General features: G+C 38.7%; 5 protein-coding genes and 1 long non-coding RNA gene across 6 annotated transcripts; 1 reads left to right on the top strand and 5 right to left on the bottom strand.

The window, feature by feature from the left end:
* Window positions 1-693: 693 nt before the first annotated feature.
* LOC119076518 (pickpocket protein 28-like) lies at window positions 694-7730 on the bottom strand. The gene is made up of 7 exons (XM_037183303.1): window positions 7565-7730; window positions 7394-7497; window positions 2169-2411; window positions 2003-2102; window positions 1798-1940; window positions 1223-1692; window positions 694-1160 (listed from the first exon to the last, which is right to left on the bottom strand). The coding sequence occupies exons 1-7, from the start codon at window positions 7646-7648 to the stop codon at window positions 733-735; spliced, it is 1572 nt and encodes a 523-aa protein (XP_037039198.1). The 5' UTR covers window positions 7649-7730; the 3' UTR covers window positions 694-732.
* A 4960-nt stretch (window positions 7731-12690) lies between these two features.
* On the bottom strand, window positions 12691-13461 carry LOC119076547 (D-aminoacyl-tRNA deacylase). The gene is made up of 4 exons (XM_037183343.1): window positions 13360-13461; window positions 13210-13300; window positions 12912-13147; window positions 12691-12853 (listed from the first exon to the last, which is right to left on the bottom strand). The coding sequence occupies exons 1-4, from the start codon at window positions 13400-13402 to the stop codon at window positions 12732-12734; spliced, it is 492 nt and encodes a 163-aa protein (XP_037039238.1). The 5' UTR covers window positions 13403-13461; the 3' UTR covers window positions 12691-12731.
* Window positions 13462-13592: 131 nt separating this feature from the next.
* Window positions 13593-17302, top strand: LOC119076512 (integrator complex subunit 2). Its single transcript, XM_037183297.1, has 4 exons — window positions 13593-13988; window positions 14048-14615; window positions 14682-14926; window positions 14982-17302. The coding sequence occupies exons 1-4, from the start codon at window positions 13708-13710 to the stop codon at window positions 17263-17265; spliced, it is 3378 nt and encodes a 1125-aa protein (XP_037039192.1). The 5' UTR covers window positions 13593-13707; the 3' UTR covers window positions 17266-17302.
* Window positions 17291-18141, bottom strand: LOC119076543. Its single transcript, XM_037183337.1, has 2 exons — window positions 17895-18141; window positions 17291-17829 (listed from the first exon to the last, which is right to left on the bottom strand). Exons 1-2 carry the CDS (start codon window positions 18040-18042, stop codon window positions 17294-17296), a joined length of 684 nt encoding a protein of 227 aa, XP_037039232.1. The 5' UTR covers window positions 18043-18141; the 3' UTR covers window positions 17291-17293.
* A 766-nt stretch (window positions 18142-18907) lies between these two features.
* Window positions 18908-20452, bottom strand: LOC119076529 (lipase-like). The gene is made up of 4 exons (XM_037183315.1): window positions 20098-20452; window positions 19815-20020; window positions 19518-19753; window positions 18908-19308 (listed from the first exon to the last, which is right to left on the bottom strand). The coding sequence occupies exons 1-4, from the start codon at window positions 20408-20410 to the stop codon at window positions 18939-18941; spliced, it is 1125 nt and encodes a 374-aa protein (XP_037039210.1). The 5' UTR covers window positions 20411-20452; the 3' UTR covers window positions 18908-18938.
* A 4984-nt stretch (window positions 20453-25436) lies between these two features.
* Window positions 25437-26219, bottom strand: LOC119076554. The gene is made up of 4 exons (XR_005087646.1): window positions 26141-26219; window positions 25958-26065; window positions 25724-25896; window positions 25437-25644 (listed from the first exon to the last, which is right to left on the bottom strand). It is a non-coding gene; the product is annotated as an uncharacterized LOC119076554 (long non-coding RNA).
* Between the last annotated feature and the right edge of the window lie 585 nt (window positions 26220-26804).

Below are 26804 nucleotides of genomic sequence, written 5' to 3'. Positions count from 1 at the left end.
AATTCTTTGAAATGAATGCAAATGAACTAAATACGGGGAATTCCCATAGAAGCAAAGTTGGTTGTCATTAGTTTTCACACAAAACCGAACCGTCGATCGTCACGCCAGCGGTCATTTTAGTGATCTATAACGACCACGAAAATTAGTTTTGGTTTCTCCAGAAACGAAGTAAATTAAAACTCTTCGACATAGCAATCTAGCTTGATGGTGCTAATCTATTCGATCAAATCTTCCGTGTGGACCGTGTGGACGTAGATATTCGAGTAGAAAAAGGGATTGTTAAATTTTCACTTCAACAATTTATTCATCGTGCCACAACCCATGAGTATTCACGTCGTAAGTCTGCCTAAAATTTGAATTTCAAGTGAACGATTCAATGAAAAAGTGAACCGAAAAGTAACTTTCAGCGCTTCCTTGTATGAAAATGACGCTACGTTAGAAAGTATTACGCACTTTCCATTTGGAATTTCGACCGCACTTACGGCGTCAATTTTGGTGTCATTGGAAAGCTGAGACCATTAGTGATCAGGGGAATCATTTTTTTTGATGTTTTGATTGGTCATGGTCTGCAGATGCAGAGAGACAGGAGAAGCGTTCGATGAAGTGAGGATGGAATTCCGAGGACAGATTGTTTTAACAACGTAGTTAAGGGAATTGAAGCCATCCATGCCGAGAGAAACACTAAACGGCCAAATAATTTCAAGCATTTTTATTTCTTGCTCAATTTCTTACTTATTCATTAGCCGGCTCGGGACTCTTTTCCCGATCTGACCGTTTTCTATGCAAATACAATCGAACCGTACAGAAGTATAACAATTCAATTATGCTGAAGATCGACACACCAAGGAATAATCCCAGCGAACCGCCACAGTTCGAAAAGAATTCGCTTAGACTGTGCAACTCAGAACGGATGTCTTTTTTGAAAAATGGATTTTTGTAGCTGACATAGATTGGCGTTTCACCGGCTGTTGCATCCACATTCGACAGCGGCGTCACTTGAATAGCATACGACAATTGAGTGCAGGTCGGCAGGCAATCACAGTCGTCGATCAGAGCATGGATGTCATCGTCTTCGTCATTGAATACGGGTATGAAAAGTTTGCGCGATGATTCCCAGTAACATTTCAAATCGGCTCCACAAATTTGGGTGTCGCCAAAATCTGCAATTTACAAAACATTTCAATTTCCAATGATCGAAGCGAACAAAGAAATTGTCACGCACGTGGCATATGATATGTAACGCATCCACATTGTTTTAGAGTGTAATTGGTGAGGCACTCCCATTCACAATGGTTCTGGGTGTAAACTTTGTAAAATTTCAAATGTCGTTCTTGGGTGTAATAACATTGTCGCACATCTGGCCTATATTTCTCAAGCCCTTCCGATACGACCAAATGTGGCGTTATTTCGATGTTGTTGATTTTGTCGCTTTCAATGTCGACAACAGTCGAACGGCGATGATGGACGGGAAACTCGTCGGGTGCGTGAAAGAAGACTGAAAGTTTAGAGTTGAACGGGCTGATTCGATCGGAATGATTAACGTTGAAGGACATGTGAAAGAAATCGTAATAGTTGAACGACCGAAACGGATATGTGTAGTTCTCCAGCGGCAGTCCTTTCTTGAAGCCAGAATCGCGACTCCATAAGGGTTCCTGGTCGTCTTTGTCGTCTTTGAGTGTACTCAAAATTACGCTAATTTCAGAGAAAATTAAGTTGGAAATTTAAGCGACTTGCGATAACGACAGTGTAAAGTAAAACAATGTTTACTTTACACTGTCTGTGATTGACAAAATGTACCCGTCTCTGATCAAGGCCTTCTCGTTATACATATTAAATGTTACACAAGCACCAATGTCTGTTATTGTCTTTCCCAGTGTCACAGGCACTTTTACGGGAGCTGCTATCCAATGAGAGCTCGTAACATTGATTTCTGGCAAGATCTGTTTTGAATTGTAAAACTTAAGTTTCCGAACGACAACCCATTGATAAATTGAACACAAACTTTGCTCAAAATGTTGTGATTGTCCTGATGGCTTTGCTGCAACAACAAACTCTCCAGAAAAATTGAACTGGAAAATGGTGGTGATTCCGACAGCTCAGTTCTACAAGAAACGATCTTACGATTATTTTGCATTCGGATTGAACGGAACGAACAGAAGAAACGTTACAAATTTTCTGGCACAAAGCCCTGCGCATATTCCGGCCAATTAGTTTCGTTCAATCCGAACGGAGTGAATTCGTCGCTGACTTGGGGGCAAAATGTAACAGCTGGAAACGGTGCGTCCCACACCGGGACTGGATTCAGTGCAGGACTTTCGATTATCGGATTTTCGTGCATTGTTTTGTACGCTTGATAGATCAAATAAATGGCACCAAAGATCGAAAAGACTAACATAATGAACCACCAAACCCTGAAAAAAAATTTGATCGGTTGTATGTTCAATTGTATGGATAAAAGGTGAAATAACATGAATGGGATGACTCTGCAAAGCTGCATAGTTATGAGAACCTACATCCACAAAGCTTAACTCAGTGGCCACATCTTTTTTTTACGAATATCGACTACAATGTCAATTAGTTTGTAGCCCATGGGTCAGAAATCATGCGTAGCAGCTTAGCAATGCTAGGAGAATGGATTTTTCAATTTTGGGAAAAAACTTTTAATTTTTCGGCAAAGGAAAACCACGGTATCTTGCCATTTTCAAGATGATATTACAATTTGAGGTCTTTTTCATGTCTATCGATCATTTAAATTCATTTTTTGATAAAAGTATCTGTTTTTGTTCATAAAATAGATAATTTTATCTAGATAGCTCTAGTCTAGATTTGCGAGTAGAACGACCTCGATGCAAAACGCTTTCATCAATATTTCGTGTACAGGATCAAGCATGACATATTTGGTATCGTTGTAAGCTAAGACCCCAGGCTATCACATTAGCAACACATTGATATGCAATAATCCTACCAGAAAGGTATAGAAGCGGCCAAAGTTTTCCGAGGGTAGCCTAAAAGTAGAATTTCTGTAAATGGAACAGAGAACTTCGATTCAAAAATATTTGTTTTGCTTTTCGAAAGGGTCTGCAAAACTAGTCTGGGATTACCATTTAGAGTCTTCCTCAGTTACTTCGGCAGGGAGATATCAGCCTTTCAACATACTGAAATTTTAACTTTCAGCTACTATTGATCTATGAAGAAAATGTCGGGAGAAATAATTTTTACACTGTAAGCCTTAGAATTTGTCCCTCTATCAATTCTAATGCCAGTCTTAAGTCCTCAGTGTTTCACAAGCCCTAGGGAACGCTGATGCTGGTTTTCAGAAACAGCTCAGGGGATTTTGCTAAAACTTGTTTACTTGAATAGCACTTCCCTCCTCCAACTCTCTTATGAAACGAGCCATCAGAACAGTCAGAGCGTTTGCTGCGACTGAGCCCCGTACAAACCCGTATATCTATTGCGTACGTGACCCTAGTGCGTCTGTCACCCTACTTGACCGTAAGCCTATGCGCCGGTTAAAGTAGTTAAAGTAAAATTATTATGTAATGTGTACATCTTAGAAATTGCGCCCCGTACGACGTTCCTTTCAAATAAAACAAAAATTTCAAATAGCCCTAAAATTTTAATTTATTGAGTATAAATACACATAGGCCTAGTATCGGCCTCAGTCCGAGGATCCAAATTTAATTTTTTTTTTCAACAACATTCTATTCGGCCTTTGATTACCTTCCAAATGAAACAAAAAATACGAAAAACGGATGAAATTTGCTCGAGTTATATGTAAAATACACATAGGGCCCTAGTAGCGGCCTTAGTCCGAGGACCCAAATTTAATTTTTTTTCAACAACATTCTATTCGGCCTTTGATTACCTTCCAAATGAAACAAAAATTACGAAAAACGGATGAGTTATATGTAAAATACACATAGGGCCCTAGTAGCGGCCTTAGTCCAAGGACCCAAATTTAATTTTTTTTTCAAAAACATTCTATTCGGTGTTCGATTATCTTTCAAATGAAACAAAAATTACGAAAAACGGATGAAATTTACTCGAGTTGTATGTAAAATACGCATAGGGCCTTAGTAGCGGCCTTAGTCCGAGGACCCAAATTTATTTTTTTTTCAACCACATTCTATTCGGCCTTTGATTACCTTCCAAATGACACAAAAATTACGAAAAACGAATGAAATTTACTCGAGTTTAATGTAAAATACACATAGGGCCCTAGTAGTGGCCTTAGTCCAAGGACCCAAATTTATTTTTTTTTTCAACAACTTTCTATTCGGCGCTCGATTACCTTCCAAATGAAACAAAAATTACGAAAAACGGATTAAATTTACTTGAGTTCTATGTAAAATACACATAGGGCCCTAGTAGCTTTTCACTTCTAAGGCCCTAACTCACGGTCCACTCACCCGATTTTAAAAAACTTTTTTTTCCTGGATTGGTATTGACAATACTTATCATTTGCCGTGTCATTTACATTTCCATCGTTTATTTTGCCATAAATATCACCAAAAGACCTTAAATCACTTAGGTGGCCCTAACTCACGAAGGGCCTACCCGAATATGCCCATCTTCGAACTTAGCCTCACTATTTTGACTATCTTTCAGGGAAAAAAAATCGGATTTGATTTACTCAAGATATCGACGTGACAGACAGACGGACAGACGGCCCAAATTTTTATTGCGGATTCGTCATCTATGAACATAGGCAAACACTTTGCCCTTACCGTCTGCTTCGAATTACACACGGAATCGTAATCCTATAAGCCCCTTCGTACTTCGTACGGGGCTAAAAACCCGGGATGTTAATTTACACCTTTATTTAAAGTTCGTTCATACCCACCGTGAAACTCTAAATCCGCTCGGAGAGCACTTGCAAGATTTCTGACCTAATGCTAGACCATCCAGACAAGCTATTTTTGATCGATGCAAAGGAAAAAATTGTTCGACTATATGCCTTCGAAATTCATCAATTTTTTTTAGGAGTTAGTCTAAAGTTCGATACGTACAGCCGCCCATAAAAATTACGAAATTACGGACCCGATTATCTCCGATTTTAAACTGTTTCAAGATTGATCAAGATTGATCAGAATATATTGATCAAAAATGTGGCTCGAAACAACAGGAATAACATAACTCTAACTTGAATGAAATATCTCGTTTATCCAAAATCTAACCGACGTTACAATAGTTGTTAGATCCACTTTTTTTCTGAAACTAAAAAAGTGGACCTATCTTGAAAATATCTTGTCTGTGGAACTGAAAAAAGTGGAACTATTGTCACACTGCCCACACTCAATAGGGTGTGTCGATTTCAATTTTTTTTAGTCATTCCCGTTTCCGCAGACAATTAACATTTTAAATGCAGCGGGTAAATAAAAAATTTTGACAGAAATTCGATTATTAATCATGAATAACACATTTAAAAGCTGAAGATAGTAAACTTAGTTTTTTAAGAAAAGTCAATTTGTTGTATTTTCGAAAACACTCGTAAAAATGCCCCGTTTTTGAGCCTTCCAACAGCGAAACCAATAAATTTTTAGATTTACATATCGAAAGTGTACGCTTGCTAGATTCGCTATTGAAAACCCTACAAAATGAGCTATCACAACATTAGTTTGACTAAAATTTACCCAGAAGAGATGATTTTTTCACATACAAAATTCTTGAAAATTCCACCTCTAGTAGACCCTCTAGATGCCGTACAGAGTGAAAACTCTGCAAAAGCATCTGTAGATTTTTTTTGGTTCGGACCCATAATCCAAGTATCTCGTGTAGCTCGAAAATTTTTGAAAAAGTGACGGTGCAAGCTTATATTGACTTATAAAAAAAAAAATTGCTGATTATTATTGCTAGTGCGAGGGTGAATCGCGGTAGGGCGGAACCAGGGATGACTAAAAAAAATGAAATCGACACACCCTAACACTCAAGAGGAAGATAGTTCAACTTTTTTTTAGTTCCAGAAAAAAGTGGATCTTTTGTAACGTCGGTCAAAATCTATATTATTAATGTTTGATTGTTTGTCTCTCTATAGGAACCCAGGCGTAAAGTCCTATAGTCTAGAGAGACTTGACACTTTGATACTCATGATAAATTAGGATGAACACTAGGGTGTAGCGTTTTGCAATCTTTTTTTAATTTTTAAGGCCTGCGAGTAGGTTCGATGCAGAATGGTCCACTGAACACGAAAATACAAAAAAAAAAAATGAAGTTCGAAGCTCCCACTCGACGTAAAGATTCACCGGGTTGAAGATTCGATGACCTTCTAGTGTGTAGAAAATGGTACGAGAAAAACTATATTTTTTTAATTTGTCACAGAATTTATGCAAAAACGGTTCCAAATTGTTCTTAGTATTGCTGGCGTTAAGAATGCAGCAATTCTGGGAAGAAATAACCGACTTTTGGGGTAACATTAACTCGTATGTTTAAGATAATCGAAAAATCATCAAACCGACAATTTGTTTTTTTAAATTACACCTTACATCGCCCATTTCGTCCCAGGATTGCTGCTCTATTAACGCCAGCAATATTGAGAACAATTTGGAACCGTTTTTGCATAAATTCTGTGACAAATTAAAAAAATGTTTTTCTCGTACCATTTTCTACACACTAGAAGGTCATCGAATCTTCAACCCGGTGAATCTTTACGTCGAGTCTATATTCGTTTGAAAACTCTTGAAATTCCCTTTAAAATGAGCTACGACACGACTTTCCAGTCACATATTTTAGAAAGCTTTAAATCCAAAAAAAAAATTGAAAAAGTCATGGTCGGGATCACTTTTTGTAATTGTTCAACGGTGACTCAATTTTTTTTTAATTTTAAAGTACGCCAAATTGAAGCCACGGTCTCTACGATTAATTATCATATACACTTAAGATATATTTTTCCGCACAGCCGGCAGAACTAATCTCACTATGGCTTTGGGACCAAAGAAGTCGATTTTCAGAGGTGCGCATGGGAGCTTCGAACTTCAAAATTTTTTTTTTTTCGTGTTCAGTGGACCATTCTGCATCGAACCTACCCGCAGGCCTTAAAAAATTAAAAAAAAGGTTGTAAAACGCTACACCCTAATGAACACGCGAAAATTTGTTCACTTTCATACATTTTTGACATTTTTGTAACGGGTGTAAATATAAAAACCTAAATATTTTGTCATTACTATGAACATAGCCGCGGGCATTCCACTAGTATCCTATAAAATCGCTGACTAAGTCAACTTCACACTAGTGTAAGTTTGAGTTAAGCCTCACCTTGTCGTGTACATACGTTCTTACATACACCCGTAATGGATGACCTAGCCAGCAGTGTTAAACAATGCGTCTTAACACAAAATAACATCCTCAATTACATCACTTTGTTTTTATGCATAAAAACACTAAAAATTCAAATCACCTTTCAAATTTGTGCCGTTCATCGTCCACAACGTACGAAACACCATGAATGGTGCTCTTCTGCATATATTCCGACACTGTATTTTCGATGAAAGACCGTTTCGGCTAAAAAATGTATTATTTTGTTGAAATTTTCAATGCATTTTCCACAAACTTAGAATTCAAAATTTACTTTTTTCCTATTTTGTGGATCTTCGACGGCATAATTTTCACCACTCCTCAGATTGAATCGATTGAATATTGAATTCAGTTTCATTTTTCACTTATTTCGTTCGTCTTGTTCTGTTGATATTCTGCAAGAAACTGACTATCGCTATAAAACTTTGAACTTGACTTGGTTATAGCTCTGCATCATCTTTGATCTTTCAGTGCATTCATATAAACTAACATGGTCATGTAAGCCGACTGAGTGGAGGGAAACACAACATAACTTATGAATTAATTCGCTTCCATGAAGAATCATGTTTTTTGTCCACAAATTTCTGAATGTCATCAACGGATTTTTTATTAACAAAATCAAAAATCCTTTGCTTTCGTCATAGGCTATCCGAGTCTTCCCTGAAACACAGTCTTCGATTTTGTTCTTCTCTTTCCAAAATGCGTTTCCCGCAGCCTTTGGATGGAAGGTTCTTTTAAATGTTTCTTTATTCGCGCACACAATGATACGAGATTGAAAACAAAAACTTGATATGGTTCTTTTTCGCCAAAAGATGCTGCACGTTTCTTTTAATAATCACAAAATAATAAAGCAAACAGGTTTCAAGCGGACGGATAAAATATTTAAAAAAAAATAATCGATCTTGACCACTCTGCGTAGATCAGACTTTATAAACATTTTGTTTATTGTTTATGGATAAATTAATATATTTTATTGGTGAGAGGCACGTGTGTGCTTTGATGTCCTTGATGTCTTATCGTTATGAATTGGAGGGTTGATGGCCACTTGATGAAATTATGTCACGTTTTAACTCATTTCTTTTTTGCCTTTAAATTATAGTTTATGAATGTGGAGTGAGTTGACGAAACTTTAGCTTAAGCCATATGCATAAAAAACTCGTTGATAGTTTAACCTTTCAGAAACGACAATCGTATTACTTCTTTTTCGCTTAAATCTGTTACTTCCTTTGTTTAGCGTTTGATAGAATACTCATACTCGTTTGTTAACCACAAGGGAAAAATTGGAAATTCCAGCCATAGATAGTCAAATTATGCAAATATTGGAAAAATATCTGGAAAATCTTAGTTGCGTCACCAGTCTCCGAAATTTTACTGGAAGTCGGACATCCATTGTTCTTTCATTCATAAAAAAATATCAATGAAAGAACACTATGTGTCCGACGACTAATGCACCAACCCTATAAAAACCTTGAAAATTCCGAACAACACAGATTTCTTTAAAAAAAATCAAAATTTTCTTTCTCTCTTTGGATTAATCATTAAAAAATCTTTCGTAATAAAAACAGATAGAGCATAAATTTTCACTCTTTCAATTCACTTTAATTACATTGCGAAACCATAGCAATGCAGTTCACATTGCAATAATTTGGTAAAGTTTAAATAACTTTCATTTAGAGTAGTTACCGATAGTTATTCCATAAGTCGGAAACCTTATTTGTTATGGGCTCAGAAGATAAAGTGAGGAAGTCGAGGACCTTGTCTAACATCAAGATACGTTTTTAGTAAGTCTCGGTATAGAAAAGATAAGAAGAAACTTTTTCCCGAGGGGTGGATAAACATAAAAAACAAGGTTCTAAGGGATAGAAAACAAACATAAATTTGTTGCAAAACAAATAAAAAACACATAAACAAGAAAAAACAGAAAAAAACGGAAAAAAACCGAAGAAAACAAGAAAAAAACCGAAAAAAAACAAGAAGAAAACCGAAAAAACAACTGTAAGAAACTGAAAAACCAAATTAAAAACAGGAAGAATTAAAAAGAAAACAGAAAAACAAAATTAAAAATACAAAACCCGAAAGAAGTATACCATGTTTTTTTGTTTTTTTCTTTGTTTATAAACAAGAAAAAACAGAAAAAAACAAGAAAACATTTGTTGAAAAAAACAAGGTTCGAACAGAATTTACGTTTATCCACCCCTCGCTTTTTCCTGTGTTTATTTAGCATTGATTCCACATTTTCCTCAGCAATTACGGACCAAGAGCTGACATGTTTTTCCTTCGTTCATCGGGTAACAGATTTATTTGTTAAGGAAGCGTTTGTGATGTCTTTGGGGCTGAATATACAATACAAACTGATGGTTAAACAATCCTTTTCAAACAATCTTGCTCCGGGAATTAAATCGAACCTGTTTTCTTTGGGTGGGCTTTCAGTCTTTCGATCCCGAGTGCTATCACCTGATCCAAGTTAACCTTTATTTCGGCACAAACTTGGGTTTTATAGGTTTCTTCCATCGTACAGAATTTTACCGAAATTTGGCAGGCCGAAAACAACCGACCGTCATCTACAGAAGCAAACATAACCGCAACTTAAACAAATTTGTTCGTTGAAACTTCAAAGTGAGGTTGTGATGGCTTCTCTGTGGATGACGATTGACATTTTGAACGGCGTTGGAAGAAACCTATAAGATGTGTGACGACTGAGACTGTTCTACTACCTAAAGGAAAGTCGTATCGTAGAACAACAAAATTTCTCATTGAGAATTTTAACAAATAGGACCCTTGTTGGCAGGTCATGTCCCTTGACTGATGAAATTTTCTGGAGATTTGAAAATTAGTTTTAGTAAAGAAAATTATTTATTGTCGGTTGAAACAATTTTCGAACTATGAGAGTTGCGAACGGTATAAATAAATATTGATTCCTATATTAACGCTGTCCGTTAATTGTTCCAAGTCTCATCGTTCAAAAATCGTTCCAAAAAACCAACACTTAATGATACATTTACTTTCGTAAGAACATCAGTTGAGGAAATAATCATCTAAGTCCCCACCGATGAGAAACGGAAGAGTATACGCGGCATCCCGATATAATATTAATCAAAATGCATTATTGACTTTGGGAGCAAACAATAAAACTGATGAATGGTGTTGTATTGTTTCATAAATGACTGCAATTTAAACAAAACATTATACTTACGATGTGTTTATTACTACATAAGTATAGGTCTTAACAATTGAATATAAATGGTTCATTACATGCGAGCGGTAAAAACTTGTATCAATTTTCCCATCCGCGTATGCATATAACACTATGATGTATGACAAAAACTGCAAATTAAAGTGACTCTTTTTTGTACAAGGTCACAGTTTTTATAGTGCTGTTTACCTTTGGACAGATAGAAACAAAGCGAATTTAGCTTTCGTTTAAGATCCGTGTAAGAAAGTATATATGAGTGAGCGTACCATGCTACTGTTCACCACAAAATAGTTGATGCTATACAGTCAACGCAATGCGGTTATGGACCCTAGACAAGAATATTGAACAGATCAGATTGACTAAAGTTGTGTTTCGAGAATTTTTCTACCTGTAGATCATAACACCTTGGGATCTCGTATCGTGCATTTAGGGCACATCAATCGTCCATTTTTTTAAACCTAAGTCACTGGTTAGGTTAAGTTACCTTCCTCCAAGAGATTTTAAAGTTCGTACGAGATTTGAAAATCTATCCTGAATCATTAAAAAAATCGTTGAGAAGCGATAGGAAAATCCTTGAAAATCCTCAGAGGATTGTCTTCTTAAAAATCCTTTGTCAACGAAACTTACAAGGATCAATATTTTCAGATATTTTTTTTAGTTTTTTGCAAGCGGTCTTGGTAAAAGGCAAAATTCAATTTCGGGCTACGATATAGTTATTTGCATGACAAAGGATTAAAAAACGAAAAGTAGAGTTTTCGTGTGAATTTTGTTGGTGCGAGGCGAAGCCGAGGTCAATAAACACACGAAAACGAGACTTTTCAACTTTTATCCCGAGTTATGTAATGGATTTTGTGCACCGGGCAACTGAAATACGACAGATTTTGCCATGATTTTTTGTTATGAAATGTCAGGTTTTACCGAACGATAAAAATCGCACGATTGGGAAAAAAATCATTTCTTTACGATTTATCTTTACGGGTAGTTGCATACCTCGCCTTCGGCTCGGATATGCAAACTCTACCCTTGTCAAAATAACAGTTTTCAAACCTTGGCGCTTAGACACACACTCGTGAGTTCTGCTCGTATCACAAAATTGATCCATCATGATATGCATACTTTCCGGCGCATCCAATGTAATATACAATTCTTTACGATTTATCGTGTGAGAACGGTTTTGAATGAGTTTTTCCATGACTATACGATTGATCACATTTAATATGGTGAATGTCAAGTGTGACAACATTGTTTTCAAGTGAATTGATGTCTTTTGTATATTTCAGTTGTCCGGTGCACAGAACGTTTTTCGTACCTCTACATAAAATGGATTTATTCAGCACACGCCCTAATTTTCAGGACTGGTGCTGAAAAAATCGTCATTTCCTGTATTGGTACGAAACTACTATTTCCTAACTAGTGTAAAAATATCGTGACTTCGTCGCTTATTTTCCATGTCGTTTAGGAAAAACTTTGTTCTTAACTTATGCTAAAAGGCTTTTTTAGCATGTGTTAGGAAAATAACTCGCTTCGTTCGTATGGATAACTTGGGTCTAGTGCTGAAAAGGTCAACATAACGACACTTGTAACACTACATACTATTACATTCTTTTGAAACCTAAACCAATTTTCTTTTTTTCCCAGGTGTGTAACAACTTTCAACCCTAGGGAAAACAAAAGCGTTTTAAAGATCTCGTGTTCGTGAACTTGGCGCTGTAAAGATTTTAAAGAAATTTAACATTTGGCTTATAACCAAAAAAATTTACAAAACTATTGGGCGTGAAATTAGCCAGATGGGATGACGTTGGCCGAAAAATCGGAAAGAATTGACCCGCGCAAACTTTGTAGCCACCCGCGATTCATCAAACTTTTTTTTTGAATATTTCGATAGATCTAGTACATGGAAGCTACGAGAAATTATTAGAAACATTTAACATTCACCTGTAGGTCGTCCGGTGGCTCTAAGCATGGTGCAAGGTGCAATTGGAGGAAACTCGAAAATTTTCAGAATATTCGGCCGCGTAAGCTTATAAATGGACTAAAAAAATCTGATTTGATGGATACGACTGATGCCCAAATGATGAAGGACTGTAGATCGACAAAATTTGATTGTGAAAATCGAAAAGACTTGACAACTTCACCATTTTACAGTTTCATCATTTCTTTTTCGATCGCTGCAACAACTCAACTTCCAGTCGTTGGACCGGTTTTAAAAAGGAAAACGAGAGAACGTTCCACAATCAGCGCAATTTATTTATGAAACATTCGCCACCACCTCTTCGGATACGCTTTTCGCACTACGTGGTGATTCTATTTCAATTGTTACCGGACCATCATTTTGAATATGCACTTGCATCATCGCACCGAATACTCCGTCTGTAACAATTCCAGTTCACTCAGTCACTTCCCCTTTCACAAATTCAGAACGACAAACCTTTAATTTTCTCTTCGGAATATTGCTCGCCCAGCTTCTTCAACAACGTATTGTACAAATTGGATGCATCCGGTCCTTGCATAGCTAAGTGAAAATCCGGTTTGTTGCCCTTCAAGCGATTGTAAAGGGTGAATTGGCTCACACAGAGCAGCTCAAGATTCTCTTCCTTAACGTTCCGTTGCCATCGCTTACCGTTACCGTCATCGAATAATCGAATGCTAAGCAGCTTTTTGGCTCTTGAATGGAACAGAGATGTAAGAAGGGAACAAAAACCGATCCGGTTGCAGCGATCACTTACATATACTCCACGTCTTTGATGGTATCGTCATGCGAGAGACCGATTAGAACACAAAAACCACGGCCAATACTGCTGATGAGCTCATCTCCGACTGAGTTTTGGAAGACAAAACAATTGAACTTTGCTGGTTATTGTTCACAGCTAAATTACCTGTTACTTTTGCTGATGTTACCCTTTGAATTAGTGCCTTCATCTCAGAAAATAAAATGTTCTCGCGAAGACTTTGTTTACATTTTGTTGTTGTTGTTTTGAAATGTCAGTAACAGCTGATTATGATGTCTCAATCCTCTCAATCCAACGTGCAAGATCTAGTACCTTTTCAGCGTTTTCCTCGTCGGCTTTTGTTACAAATTGTTGTTCTCATCTACTCCAGCTCCTCTGATATTATCCGTCAATCTGTCATCAACAAAACATTGGAACGCGATGCGAGTTTTGTCAACCGAAATTTTTCATTTCGTTTTAAGCTCAATTTAAGTATAGGAAGGCACAGCGTCCACAATGAATGTGTCCGTTGTTAGTGCAAAGGCATTTACTGCCATGCAAAATCTAAACATTACCGAACTGAGTGAATGCTCTCCCAGCGAAATTCGACCGCTGTTACCGAGTCTGGTGCGGATGAGTCTACTATCGCCGATGGATTGCATGAAAAGTGGAGTGGAATCACGGAAGCAAATACTGTCGCTTCTGGTTGGTATAGAAGTTGTGAACAATATCGTTTCACTGCTGCAAGTCGATTACCATGAATTGGAGATTGATGTGAAGAAGGAACAGCAGCTGAGGTAAGATCTATTGAACCAATCGATCGGTGTGTATACAACTAACAAACTGACAATTTCAGACAAAAAATCGGCAACGCCAATCAAGACTCAGCACAATTTCATGGTCTACAGAATGGCGTTGCGTTGGGTTTCGAACGGGCTGATGTGACCCGACGCGTTCGCATCGTACTGTCGGAACTGTTTTACATTCAATCACAAATCTTCGAACAAAATCAACTGGCCACCGTCCGAGGCAATTCGAACGATAACGTCGTCAAGCAGTCGGAATTGTTCGACAATGAAATCTATCTGGAAGAAATCACCGACATCATATGCATTGCATTGGCCGAATTGCCGTCCCTCTTCAACATACAAGAGGTGGTCGAAACACTGTTGTACGTGAACAGTGGCAGTTCAATCATTTGTTCGGTGGTTGCGAATATGCCCGACTGTTTCAAAGAAGTGGTCACATCGCTGATATCGAACGGCGACGAGGACACACCCGACGGTAAATTGAGATCGAAAGCTTTATCGGCCTTGTGTGATATGAGCCCGGGACAGGCATTACCAACGCGAACATTATGCATTGAAATGTCGAAAATGCCGTCGTTGATGTTGCGATTGAGTCTGAAGGATCCATTGGATTTGGTAGGACCGCTTTGAGTGCTATGCATGGTTTGGAATTGTTGTTGTTCATTCCTTTCTCTATTTCAGATTGCTTTCGTGTCGGGATTGCTACTCGGAAATGATCAGACTACACGCTCATGGTTTGCCGTTTTCGTACGATCAAATCAGAAAAGGAAAGGGAATTCCTTGCAGGCAGTCAGAGACGAACTGCTCAAACAACTGCAAAACATTGTCGTTTTCTCATTGAATGCTCAACTCACTGACGAACTGGTGGTGCAGGGAGCTGCACTGCTACGACTATATTGTGCATTACGTGGCATTGCCGGAATCAAGTAAATTACCTTTTGCACTTCGATGTGACATCTGACCCTTAATTCCCCATTTTAGATTCAACGACGACGAGATCCATCTACTGGTACAGCTAATAACATCAAAACCACCGCCAACATCAGCAGGAATCCGGTTTGTGTCACTCGGCCTGTGCATGTTAATCGCTTGTCCGACGCTCATCACCCAGCAATCACTGGAAGCGAAAGGAATCGAATGGGTGCAATGGTTGATCAAAGGCGAAGCCTATTTCGAAAGTAACAGTGGCGTTGCGGCATCATTCGGTGAAATGTTACTGCTGATGGCCATTCATTTCCACAGCAATCAGGTGTCCGCCATTTGTGAATTGGTCTGCTCAACGTTGGGCATGAAAATTCCGCTTCGACAGAACAACACCACTCGAATGAAGCAGATTTTTACGCAAGAAATTTTCACCGAACAAGTCGTTACGGCTCATGCCGTCAAAGTGCCCGTCACTCCACAATTGAACGCCAACATTCCCGGCTATCTGCCCGTGCATTGCATTCATCAGTTGCTGAAATCGAGGGCATTCTCCAAACATAAAGTACCGATCAAGTCCTGGATTTACAAGCAAATCATATCGTGCACCACACCGTTGCATCCGGTTCTGCCAGCCCTAATTGAGGTGTACGTTAATTCCATCATTTCACCGAATGCTAAAGGCGGACTGGTCGAACATACTCACGAACCGCTGACCGAAGACGACATTGTCAAGGTGTTTCAACGGTCCGTTGTGGGTACACATTTGCAGACGAAGAAACGGATCTATGCGTTGGAACCGGATGTTGGGATCGACGATGAGTCATTGGTACAGCCAAGCATATCGTCACAGCTGCTGTTACTTTATTACCTTCTTTTGTACGAAGATGTACGACTGAGCAACATGGCAACCATCATAGCCAATTGTCGGAAAGTGAAAAGTTACTCCACCGAATTTTTGTCCGAACTTCCCATCAAATACCTGCTGCAACAAGCCCAGAAAAACCAGCACGACTTCGGTGGATTATTCAGCCCGTTGCTGCGGTTATTGGTCACTCATTTTCCGCATTTGTCACTGGTCGACGACTGGATCGAAGAAGAGTCGATTTCGTCGAAAGTCACTTCATCGGTGTCCATCCAGTCGATGCATATTGTAGAAGCTTTCGAAGACATCGAACAGTGTCCATCCAAAACGATTAAATTGCTTCGTTTGATGCTAAAAATGCCACCGACCGATATATGGCCACATGTCGAGCTGTTCGTGCACTATTTCAAGAAGATACTTGATCCACAGGTGCCACGACTAATTCAGGAACTGTACAAAAACATCTGGATTCGATTCAACACAGTGCTGCCGCGTCGACTGTGGGTCCTAACCATCAATGCTCTGATGCCCGACGAAATGTACAAAACGCAGTTGCTGACACAGGAAAGTATTCTCTTCGATCCGCTACAAGTCGTCCGTTGTGATGCCCGAGTCTTCCGTTGCCCGGATGCATTGGCTATAGTTTTGCGTATTCTACAGGCTAGTCTGGCCGCATGTAAGAGTCAATTGTCGCGGCACATTTTAGACAAACCGTTGATCGAGAAGGCCGGACAATTGCAGATTTCGGAAAATGAACGCGAGGAATTGAAAACGGCCCTGGTAGCGAATATGGAAAGTGCTGCCGTTCAAATACTACTGGAAGCTTGTGTCGAAACGCCGGACGATCGTTTAAAAACAGGCAGACAATGGGCGTTGCGTGAAGTTCGTGGCATCGTGTCGTCGTATATTCATCAGGTGTTCATTTCGGAACCGTCACTGGCCAAACTGGTTCATTTTCAAGGCTATCCCAGAGAACTGCTGAGCATGACTGTACGTGGCATTCCTTCGATGCACATCTGCATGGACTTTGTTCACGACCTGCTGGCTATGCCTGAGATGGACAAGCAGATATTTGCAATTGATTTAACGTCACATCTTTCTCTGCAATATGCGCTGCCGAGATCGTTAGGCGTTGCGAAATTATGCATCAACACGCTGTCCACTCTACTTACAATACTTTCAAAAGACTCCCGCATCGAGATGTTTCGTGCCGTATTGCCATGCATTGTACGATTTGCCGAGGCATTTCCTCCGTTGCTGGAAGAATGTACGCTGTTTCTAATGCAATTAGGACGGATCGCAGAGTCACAAGGAGCGTTCGGACGTTCAATTTCACTATCCGTTTTGTCATTGAATCCGAACTCAAGGATACGAGCTCAGACCAGACAAACGCAATACTCCGAAGAGTTGGTCGAGGAGGTGCGTGAAACATTTTCGAAACTTTTGGAGGAGGCGGTTTTGAAACCAAAAATTTATTAGGACGAGACAAAATAAAGAGACGAACTTCTTACTGTGACCGATTTGTATTTCTCATCGATATTCGGCTTTCGTTCCAGTTGTTTCTTTTCCGTTTCTCCGAGAATTCAGTTTCTGGTTCCACTTCGAATAGCTTGCCATTTTTCTCATGATACTCGAACACTGTGCCTTTGGGTCGGGTCTGCCAATTACTGACTTCCATCGAAAGATCTTCGAGATCAACGACTGCTTCGGAGATTCTTACAGACTCTGTCTTAGAATCATCAACATCAGGCAATTTTCGTTTCCTAATGTCCTGCTTCTTCCTTTTATTACATTCTGCAGTTTCACCAGCCCAATCGATATTCAGAACAACATTGTCCAAAAGTTTTATTTCTTCCACTGTGTCATCGGCTCGGCTCGGCGATTCTTCAGTCTCACTAACGTACACAAATTCCACGCTGTTCTCGATTATCTTCGCTAATTTTTTGCTGACAAATTTTCGCATCTCCTCTGGTACAAGCAAGTCGTCAATGTGTTCATTGGCATCGGTTATTTGTCTTTGGGATTTCAGGGCGGCTGGGGGTTCTAGAATAATTGAGCCAAATCTGTTTTGTGCCTATAACATGTCAGAATTGCGGTTGTACACTTACTTGAACTTGAACTTTCTTCCGATCTTTTGCCAGCTAATTTGAACATACTATCGCTAATAAGAGATGTGTCAGCTGCTTCACGAAGAAGTTGCAGATTCTCATCGTCAGATGATGAATCAGATTCGGAGCTACGGTGGCTGGTCTTCATTTTTTCAAACTTTTTCAAACCGTAACAAAAATGATTTGAATCGAAATTTGTTTTGCTTTAGTTTGTACTAAACACACGTGTGAATGACAAACAACAGCTGTGCTCTGGAGCAGGATTCTCAGTTTGGTTTATATGATTATTGTTGTAAGAGAGAGAGAGAGAGAATCGAGAGTATGAATGCACCGTTGGCTCTTTGTTCTCTTAAAATTTCCAGAAAAGAAACGCCATCTGTTGTTATTCCTCTGAAAATTTTACTTTTGGAACTCCTCCTACTTCCCAAAAATCGTTTGAATCATTTTGAGACTTGTCAACGCACTTCAAGCATGAATCTTATTAAATTAGCCAATGCATCTAAATACTCATACTGGACTGTGTATCATACAAACGTAAAACATAGAGTACTTTTTGCAGCTAACCACTATGATCACTCATGCTTAAAGTGCGTTGGTTTTTGTACATTTGCTGGCTGCATCTACAGTCAGCGTTTAGTAAAAACATGCAGATGTGATGGATCTCGTTTATAATTCTGGTTATGGTGACCAATTGGTGATAAATAACCCAAGTGAACTGGCTACTTAAAGGCCCTAAACTGGAAACTTTTTTTGAAAATCCCAGCACAGTTGGCCAGTCTGGTAACTATGATTTATTGGAAGGGTTAGAAGTTCCTCAGTTTTTCACAATATCCGGCGAGAGAAGCCCATTCAAATAAAAGAATCTAATTGGAAGGTTTGACCAAAGGGCTGACTATAAAGACAATATACAGAGCTAATGTCCAGGGTTAAAATAGTAACTTCGAAACGAATTTGATAAAGAAGCGATGCGGCTTGTTGAATATCATAAATTACAAGAACTCTAGTCTTTTCTGACATCTAAACTCCGATATGTATTTGTAGCTCTTAGCCTAGTATAGGAGATATTGCACCGACCAGTTCCTGTGCTGTATCGCCAATTAAGTTTTCCATTGGTTTCGGTAACGGAGGCAAAGTATCAACCGGATTGAGTAGACGTAGTGGAAGATATGCAACCACCAACGGTTGGCCAATAACACTTGCAAGATTCGTATCAAAGTAGGTGACATGATCTACGACGTTGTACAGTGGTCCTAAAGACATTGAACAGTTTGGGTCCTCGTACACATTTTGTTGACAAAATTTTTGGTCTTGTTGACCATCTATCCAAAATTCGGTTTGTGCATGCACGTAATAATCGCCCAGAAGGTTAGTACCTATTATGCTGGTAGGCGGTATATGCGGAATAATGTCTGCTCTGAAATAGGTATAAAATAGTTTCATATGTAAGTGGGTGATGGTTTTTAGGCACTAGGTGACTCGAAGCCGCGGTCCGAGTACACATCGTGTGCATAAAATAGTTATTTACGTATCGATACGTAAATAACTATTCTCAATAAAGTCGACGAAAGCTTCGCTTTTTGTCACTGAGTTGACAAATGAATATTTCCGTTGCGCCTTGTATACCTGGCCACTACTCTTGCAATGACAATCGGCTGGTTATTCATAAATTCTGCAAAGTATACATTGCCCACCCTTGGTTCTCCGTAGGTAAATAGTTCGTATACTACAGAAGGAAACTGTTTATTATCCTCAAGGAAGAAGTACGTTAGACGTGCCATAGCTCCTCCCAAACTATGACCAGTTAAAACAACTTTCAATCCGGGATTTAGATTTAGATATTTGGCTATAGTTCGAACCACCTGAAACATATTTGTTAAGGGACTGATTCAACATGACTTTGTTTTAAAAAAAAAAACTTGCGTCGTCGTAGAGAGACATCTCAGCAATATAAAATCCCTGATGTATCAAGATCGGTTCCGGAGTATCATAAGGTGTTGCAGCTATGAGCAATACATCCAGTACAACATTCCACACATTCCATGTCCCGCGAAATGCGACGACAATCTCTTGTCGCTTCTTAGAGAGAGTGACTAGCGCAAGTGTGTTGTGAACGTTGTTGTTAAGAACTAGAAGACGTTGTGCGAAAATCTCGTACAGAGTTAAATGAAAGACTTGCAACAAACACTAGCATGAGTGATCATACCTGTGTGATCATCGACATCACCGCTGAACTTCAAGCAATATTCACATGACAAATCGTCATGATCGTACGCATAGTATGTAGACGCTGCGTAGTAGTTGTAATACATCATTTGATCCAAATTTGGCAAAATGTTTTGGTTGGTAGTAGTTGGAGCGTTAGAAATTGACGCAGGACCATCGAACAATAGACCGCCTAATGGATGCAGTAACGGGGTTAAAGCGTGGAGTAAAAGTTCGTCCGATCCGGGTGTGTAAGCTTCTCCGAACACGTCTATTATGCATAAGATTAGAAGAGTATATTCAAATACTATCATGACTCAAGTTGATTAGACGACAGGTTATGTATGAGTGGAGCTAGGTCATGACAGACATTATTTAAAGCTCATGATGAGCTGTTTATCACTGATTTAGTCACGACGAATTCAATATTTCTATAATTCACGGCCTATGTAGTCGTTTGGACTTCCCGGAATCTTACAGAAGTGTATTGAACAGAAACATCATTCCAAGCAGCGCACTTCAGGCATGAGTGGTACTTTCAACAGAGCACTGCAACGGGACAGTGTTTCAAACAAATTTTGGCACTGAAAAAAAAATCTGGAAAAAATGTTCATGCTAATCTATTTGGCAGCTGTCACTTGAAGCACGTTTGCTTGAAGTGCGTTGTTCCAAGCTTTAACTGAATACAGTGCAGCATGTGGATTAGTAAGTCACGGATTCGTGATTTATTCAATAAAGAATATTGCGAGAAAATAATTCAAGAATCGTGTGAAGACAGAACCAACCAAATTCATATAACTTTATTTGAATTGAATCTTCACTTCATAAAATGTATAACGGTAACATTGTTACCGTTGGTGAATGCAGTTAATCCCAATCAAGTGGACCATCTAAAGAAAATTGCATGACAAATGTAAATGGACAAATGCTATAAAGCTGTAAACACCATTTTATTAGATACGCGGGTAAACACACCTTAACAAAGAAATTAGAATACTGACTACTCTGGGAAAGCTGTTTGAGTCGTTGGTGTGTAGACGGATGGTTGATGACCTGAGTGATAAAATTTCTGTGAAACAACACGGCTTTCTGAAGGGGCGCTCCACTACCACCAATCTTTTAGAGTTTGTGACCAGTGCATTTCATGCCATTGAGTCTAAGTCCCAGGTTGATGTAGCTTACACTGATATTCAGAAGGCATTCGACCAGGTTCGTCACAGCTACCTTCTTCGGAAACTTAGTGAGTTGGGCGTACAGCCGTGTTTGTTGGACTGGATTGAGTCCTACCTCCGTCGCCGGGTCCAATTTGTCAAAGTCATGGGCCACTCATCTAAGTCGTTTGAAGTCACGTCAGGCCTTCCTCAGGGTAGCCATCTTGGGCCTCTTCTGTTCATTTTGTATTTTAATGATGTTACGAATGTTCTCGTAAGAGCTGACTGTGGACTGTTTGCCGACGATCTTAAGCTTTATCACGTCGTCAATGGTTTATCCGACGCTGTTGACCTTCAGAGTGACATTGATGCTTTTGCGAATTGGTGCCTTAGCAATCTTATGACTATTAATGTTTCCAAGTGTAAGGTTATGTCATTTTATCGGATTAAGAACCCAGTGGCTTTTGACTACTCAGTTGGTGATGTTGTTCTGACGAGGGTGTCCGAGATGACCGATCTTGGTGTGTTGCTGGATTCCCAGCTGACCGTTAAGCCTCACATTAGCGTGAAAGTTGCGAAGGCATATTCTATGCTGGGTTTCTTAAAGAGAATATGTTCTGATTTCAAGGATGTGAAATGTTTGACGAGTCTATATAATGCGCATGTCAGGTCTCATCTTGAATACGCTTCCGTGGTCTGGTCTCCTTCTGGTGTTGAGCTCAGCGACACCATTGAGTCTGTACAGAAGAGGTTTGTTTTGTATGCTCTAAGGCACTCGGTAAGGAGAAATCGGAACTATGAGCTTCCCCCGTATGACGAGCGTCGGAGGGTTTTGTGTCTTGAGCGGCTGTCCACTAGGAGGAGGAACGCGCGTGTGTTTTTCTTGTATGATGTGCTGAAGGCCAGAGTGAACTCGCCGAAGTTGACTACGATATTTGATTCGTATCGTCATATGCCTGACCACCCAAACGGTTTGCGTCACTTTAATGTTTTTCGTCCTCCACGCCATAGAACGCTTTATGGCTATCATGAGCCGATTGCTGAGGCATGTAGAGAATTTGAAAGATTTATAGACGTTTTTAGAACCAGTGATTCTCGTGAGATTTTTCGTTCCAGGGTGAAGTCCTCCTCACGATGAAGGATCGTTACTGGCTATTCTCGTCGTTGCAGCAACTCATGACACACAATTCATTCGTACTACAAGCATAAGGTGGATTGCAATTTTGACGGGTCGACTGGGTTGCTTCCACTTCCGGTTTGCTTCTTCGTGCTACATCACAGTTAATCGATGTTGGCACCGTAATGATTTTATCAGTCTGATTACTTGGTTTTGTAAATTCTGTAATCTTTTGATAAATAAAATGTTTCAAATCAAATCAAATCAAAACCAAAATCGAATTTGTATGACGTGTGGAAATTCAAGTACCATAATCTGCGTGACCTCCTCACTCATATCGCCACTTTAATAAATACGTGTGAACATACCAGTCCAAAATTCACCCCTAGGTAGTCTACCTCTATGAATTCACCACATCATCACGAAAGGTGAATTTTTGTATGAAATACGCCGTTTTATCGAAAGTACATAACTTAACTACTGAAGGTATTTAATGCGAACCCTCAGCGACCAAATTGTGGATCCCGACTTTTCAGGTGAATTCATTTTTGTAATGTCGAAAAGTGTTTTTAAATTTTTTTATAGAATTTAATTAAAAAAATCATTGCCATGACGAACTCATGGAGAAAGGGATGTTTCACGTACGGAAACTCTAAAGAATCGAAATGGGATATTATTTGTCAGCTGGTAGGAATATTTTTGTTTTTAGTGTTGGTTTTTTGGTTATGGTGATCACAATCAAAATGAACACAATCAAAACAAACTGTCAACAAATAAAACGTACCCGTTGGTACCTCACAAAATTAGTTCTTTTTTCAAGGGCAAAAATTTTCGAAAATTGGAACGGCTTCTTAAACTCAAATTAAAAATTCCAATTTACACTTTTTCAATGTCAATGTACATTTTCAGTGTTTTTAGCCCCGTACGAAGTACGAAGGGGCTTATAGGATTACGATGCCGTGTGTAATTGATGGAATTCGAAGCAGACGGTAAGGGCAAAGTGTTTGCCTATGTTCATAGATGACGAATCCGCAATAAAAATTTGGGCCGTCTGTCCGTCTGTCCGTCTGTCCGTCACGTCGATATCTTAAGTAAATCAAATCCGATTTCAAAAAATTTTTTTTTCCCTGAAAGATAGTCAAAATAGTGAGGCTAAGTTCGAAGATGGGCATATTCGGGTCGGCCCTTCGTGAGTTAGGGCCACCTAAGTGATTTAAGGTCTTTTGGTGATATTTATGGCAAAATAAACGATGGAAATGTAAATGACACGGCAATACCAATCCAGGAAAAAAAAGTTTTTTAAAATCGGGTGAGTGGACCGTGAGTTAGGGCCTTAGAAGTGAAAAGCTACTAGGGCCCTATGTGTATTTTACATATAACTCAAGTAAATTTAATCCGTTTTTCGTAATTTTTGTTTCATTTGGAAGGTAATCAAAGGCCGAATAGAAAGTTGTTGAAAAATAATTAAATTTGGGTCCTTGGACTAAGGCCACTATTAGGGCCCTATGTGTATTTTACATTGAACTCGAGTAAATTTCATTCGTTTTTAGTAATTTTTGTGTCATTTGGAAGGTAATCAAAGGCCGAATAGAATGTTGTTGAAAAAAAATTAAATTTGGGTCCTCGGACTAAGGCCGCTACTAGGGCCCTATGTGTATTTTACATACAACTCGAGTAAATTTCATCCGTTTTTCTTAATTTTTGTTTCATTTGAAAGATAATCGAACACCGAATAGAATGTTGTTGAAAAAAAAATTAAATTTGGGTCCTTGAACTAAGGCCGTTACTAGGGCCCTATGTGTATTTTACATATAACTCGAGCAAATTTCATCCGTTTTTCGTAATTTTTGTTTCATTTGGAAGGTAATCAAAGGCCGAATAGAATGTAGTTGAAAAAAAATTAAATTTGGGTCCTCGGACTAAGGCCGCTACTAGGCCCTATGTGTATTTTACATATAACTCGAGCAAATTTCATCCGTTTTTCGTATTTTTTGTTTCATTTGGAAGGTAATCAAAGGCCGAATAGAATGTAGTTGAAAAAAAAAATTTGGATCCTCGGACTGAGGCCGATACTAGGCCTATGTGTATTTATACTCAATAAATTAAAATTTTAGGGCTATTTGAAAGTTTTGTTTTATTTGAAAGGAACGTCGTACGGGGCTTCGTAATTGCGCTATGCGCAATTTCTAAGATGTACACATTACATAATAATTTTACTTTAACTACTTTAACCGGCGCATAGGCTTACGGTCAAAGTAGGGTGACAGACGCACTAGGGTCACGTACGCAATAGATATACGGGTTTGTACGGGGCTCAGTCGCAGCAAACGCTCCGACTGTTCTGATGGCTCGTTTTGATGTGTTCATTGAAATAAAAATACATATTGACAACGGCCCGCGGGTTATTCTTCCTTATAATGTTGTTAGGCTTGAATTCATCCACAACTGCAAGGGTGGTGTAAGCAGAATTTTTCATCACTAGTAACGATATTTACGAACGCTCGTTCGGCTTCGCCTCACTCGTTGTAAATATTGTTTGTTTGTATTCTTCTCGTTTTATGTATAACATACTCAACAATGACTCTCGTTATCACATCGTTTTATAATGTACTATTTTGAGTTCGTTAACTGAGTGTTAAAGTTCCCCAAAGGTGATTTTGAAACTTTTCGCTCGCTACAGTTTGGTTCAATTTGATGAAAATGTGGAAATATGCAAATTAAAAGTTAAATGTGCGAAATTGACCGCGAGTAATCAAACATATCTTTTGAATTGAGATGTCTAAATTAGGTAGGTAGGATTATCTCAGATCAAAAAAAAATAATAGTTTAGACTATATTCCGTGGGTTCCCACACTACGAAAACTTTTATTTTCAATGTATGTGTGGTGTATTTCCCGCGTATCTGTATCTGCGTGACCTCCCTCAAAGTTTACAACCTAAGTTGGAACCTCCCCAAAGTTTACAACCTTAGTCGAGAATTTTGTGACTAAGCGTTCTTTTCTGTAGGGTTACCTAATTTTTACACAGAAGACAGAAAATTCAAACGAAAAATTGAATTAAAGCAAAAGGTCATTGAAAAGTCTTTATTCATAAAAATAATAATAATTCCTACCTCAAGGTTACTTCGCATCTACCTTGATTATATCACATTTTTTTTTAAAAACATTTGCAATCGCTTCCGTAAATTGACCCTTCTCTACTGTAGAATTACCTCAACTTCGATGCATAGGCCAACAGCTCCGCTATCAATATTAAGAATAGTGGTAATGAGAGTCCTTATCTACTGGGCGCAATAAATTAGAAGAGAAACGTAAATAATCGGAAAACCGATTAATTTAAAAAGTAAAAGAAACGTTTACCGGTGGTAATGTTCGAGGGACTTCATATTTAATACTGAAAGTAAACGAACTACCAATTCGAGCTGGACATGATCCCATAGTAAAATAATTGCATGCATTTCCAGAAAGCAAGGTGACATTCATACCAAGAATCGAGGCAGAAGAGATGAACGGAAGATTGTAACTGTTGGCATCTATTCACAATTCAATCGTTAGTCAGTTTAAGAATTATTTTGATTTACTTTCTTAACTTACATGAATCGGCATCACATTCAATTTCATATGTCTGTCCACGTTGTAATGTACAAGGCGCCTGGCTACAATTTGGAATTCGGACACGAGTGACACGGGCAAAGTGTGAGCCTGAAATCAGTAGTTTCTTTTGGTCATTGTTCCTTTCTCTAATTAGAAGGTCAAGATTATTCAATTATTATTTACCACAGTCAAACCAATGAGTAGTAGAAGAAACACTGACCACGAACAAAGCCAGCACAATTATTAGCTTAAACATTTTTATTGGACTGAATAATTGACCAAAAAGACGCACTCTTAAATACCGTTTCATCTGACTCGCAGTGTTCGTCGAAAGTTGTTTAAAGTTGAACAAATCAGTGAAATCTCAATAATATTGAGAGGTACTCATGTCTTCCGTCCTAATTTCAATTTCTTTTGTTGTTAATTTGAATGATTAGATAAAAATGGCATAGTCTAAAAATGATGATATCAGCAACAGATTCGAGTGCATTGAATCAACTCAATTGTTTGCAATTAATTCGAGTTATTGACCGTTTCGTCTAGATGCACATCGCAGGGCTTTATTCTAAATAAAGATCGAGCAATTGAAGAAAGTTTTTGTTAGAAATTGAATTATTGAAAGGGTAGGAAAGGTAATATGGCTTCTCTCATAAAGCTCAATGCATCCACAGTTCTCATATTTGAACTATTATTCTCTGTTTGGCAACAGAAAGAGAATTGTGGTATCTAAAGGGATGGAGGAATGGGATTGTGGGAACCAACCTACTTCCGCCTCAATAATCCTAATAAGGGTCCAGAAGGGAGAGCTCGAAGAAAAAAGTTAGGACTCTCAACATTCTAGAAATAC

Source organism: Bradysia coprophila, unplaced genomic scaffold (genome assembly GCF_014529535.1).
Source record: "Bradysia coprophila strain Holo2 unplaced genomic scaffold, BU_Bcop_v1 contig_232, whole genome shotgun sequence".
NCBI lineage: Eukaryota > Metazoa > Arthropoda > Insecta > Diptera > Sciaridae > Bradysia > Bradysia coprophila.
This window is presented reverse-complemented; position numbering and strand designations above follow the sequence as displayed.

Excerpts from the sequence above, each read along its gene's own strand:
- LOC119076512 (XM_037183297.1), top strand. The coding sequence starts at position 13,708 with ATGAATGTGTCCGTTGTTAGTGCAAAGGCATTTACTGCCATGCAAAAT. Across the intron at positions 14,616-14,681 it reads TGAAGGATCCATTGGATTTG|ATTGCTTTCGTGTCGGGATT; the intron begins GTAGGACCGCTT and ends TCTCTATTTCAG. Across the intron at positions 14,927-14,981 it reads CGTGGCATTGCCGGAATCAA|ATTCAACGACGACGAGATCC; the intron begins GTAAATTACCTT and ends TCCCCATTTTAG.
- LOC119076547 (XM_037183343.1), bottom strand. The coding sequence starts at position 13,402 with ATGAAGGCACTAATTCAAAGGGTAACATCAGCAAAAGTAACAG. Across the intron at positions 13,148-13,209 it reads ATCAAAGACGTGGAGTATAT|AGCCAAAAAGCTGCTTAGCA; the intron begins GTAAGTGATCGC and ends GTTCCATTCAAG. Across the intron at positions 12,854-12,911 it reads TTCCGAAGAGAAAATTAAAG|ACGGAGTATTCGGTGCGATG; the intron begins GTTTGTCGTTCT and ends GAATTGTTACAG.
- LOC119076543 (XM_037183337.1), bottom strand. The coding sequence starts at position 18,042 with ATGAAGACCAGCCACCGTAGCTCCGAATCTGATTCATCATCTGACGAT. Across the intron at positions 17,830-17,894 it reads GGAAGAAAGTTCAAGTTCAA|AACCCCCAGCCGCCCTGAAA; the intron begins GTAAGTGTACAA and ends CAATTATTCTAG.
- LOC119076529 (XM_037183315.1), bottom strand. The coding sequence starts at position 20,410 with ATGATAGTATTTGAATATACTCTTCTAATCTTATGCATAATAGACGTG. Across the intron at positions 20,021-20,097 it reads TGATGTCGATGATCACACAG|TTCTTAACAACAACGTTCAC; the intron begins GTATGATCACTC and ends AACGTCTTCTAG. Across the intron at positions 19,754-19,814 it reads AGATGTCTCTCTACGACGAC|GTGGTTCGAACTATAGCCAA; the intron begins GCAAGTTTTTTT and ends AATATGTTTCAG.
- LOC119076518 (XM_037183303.1), bottom strand. The coding sequence starts at position 7,648 with ATGAAACTGAATTCAATATTCAATCGATTCAATCTGAGGAGTGGTGAA. Across the intron at positions 1,941-2,002 it reads ATCACAACATTTTGAGCAAA|ATCTTGCCAGAAATCAATGT; the intron begins GTTTGTGTTCAA and ends AATTCAAAACAG. Across the intron at positions 1,161-1,222 it reads CGTTACATATCATATGCCAC|ATTTTGGCGACACCCAAATT; the intron begins GTGCGTGACAAT and ends TGTAAATTGCAG.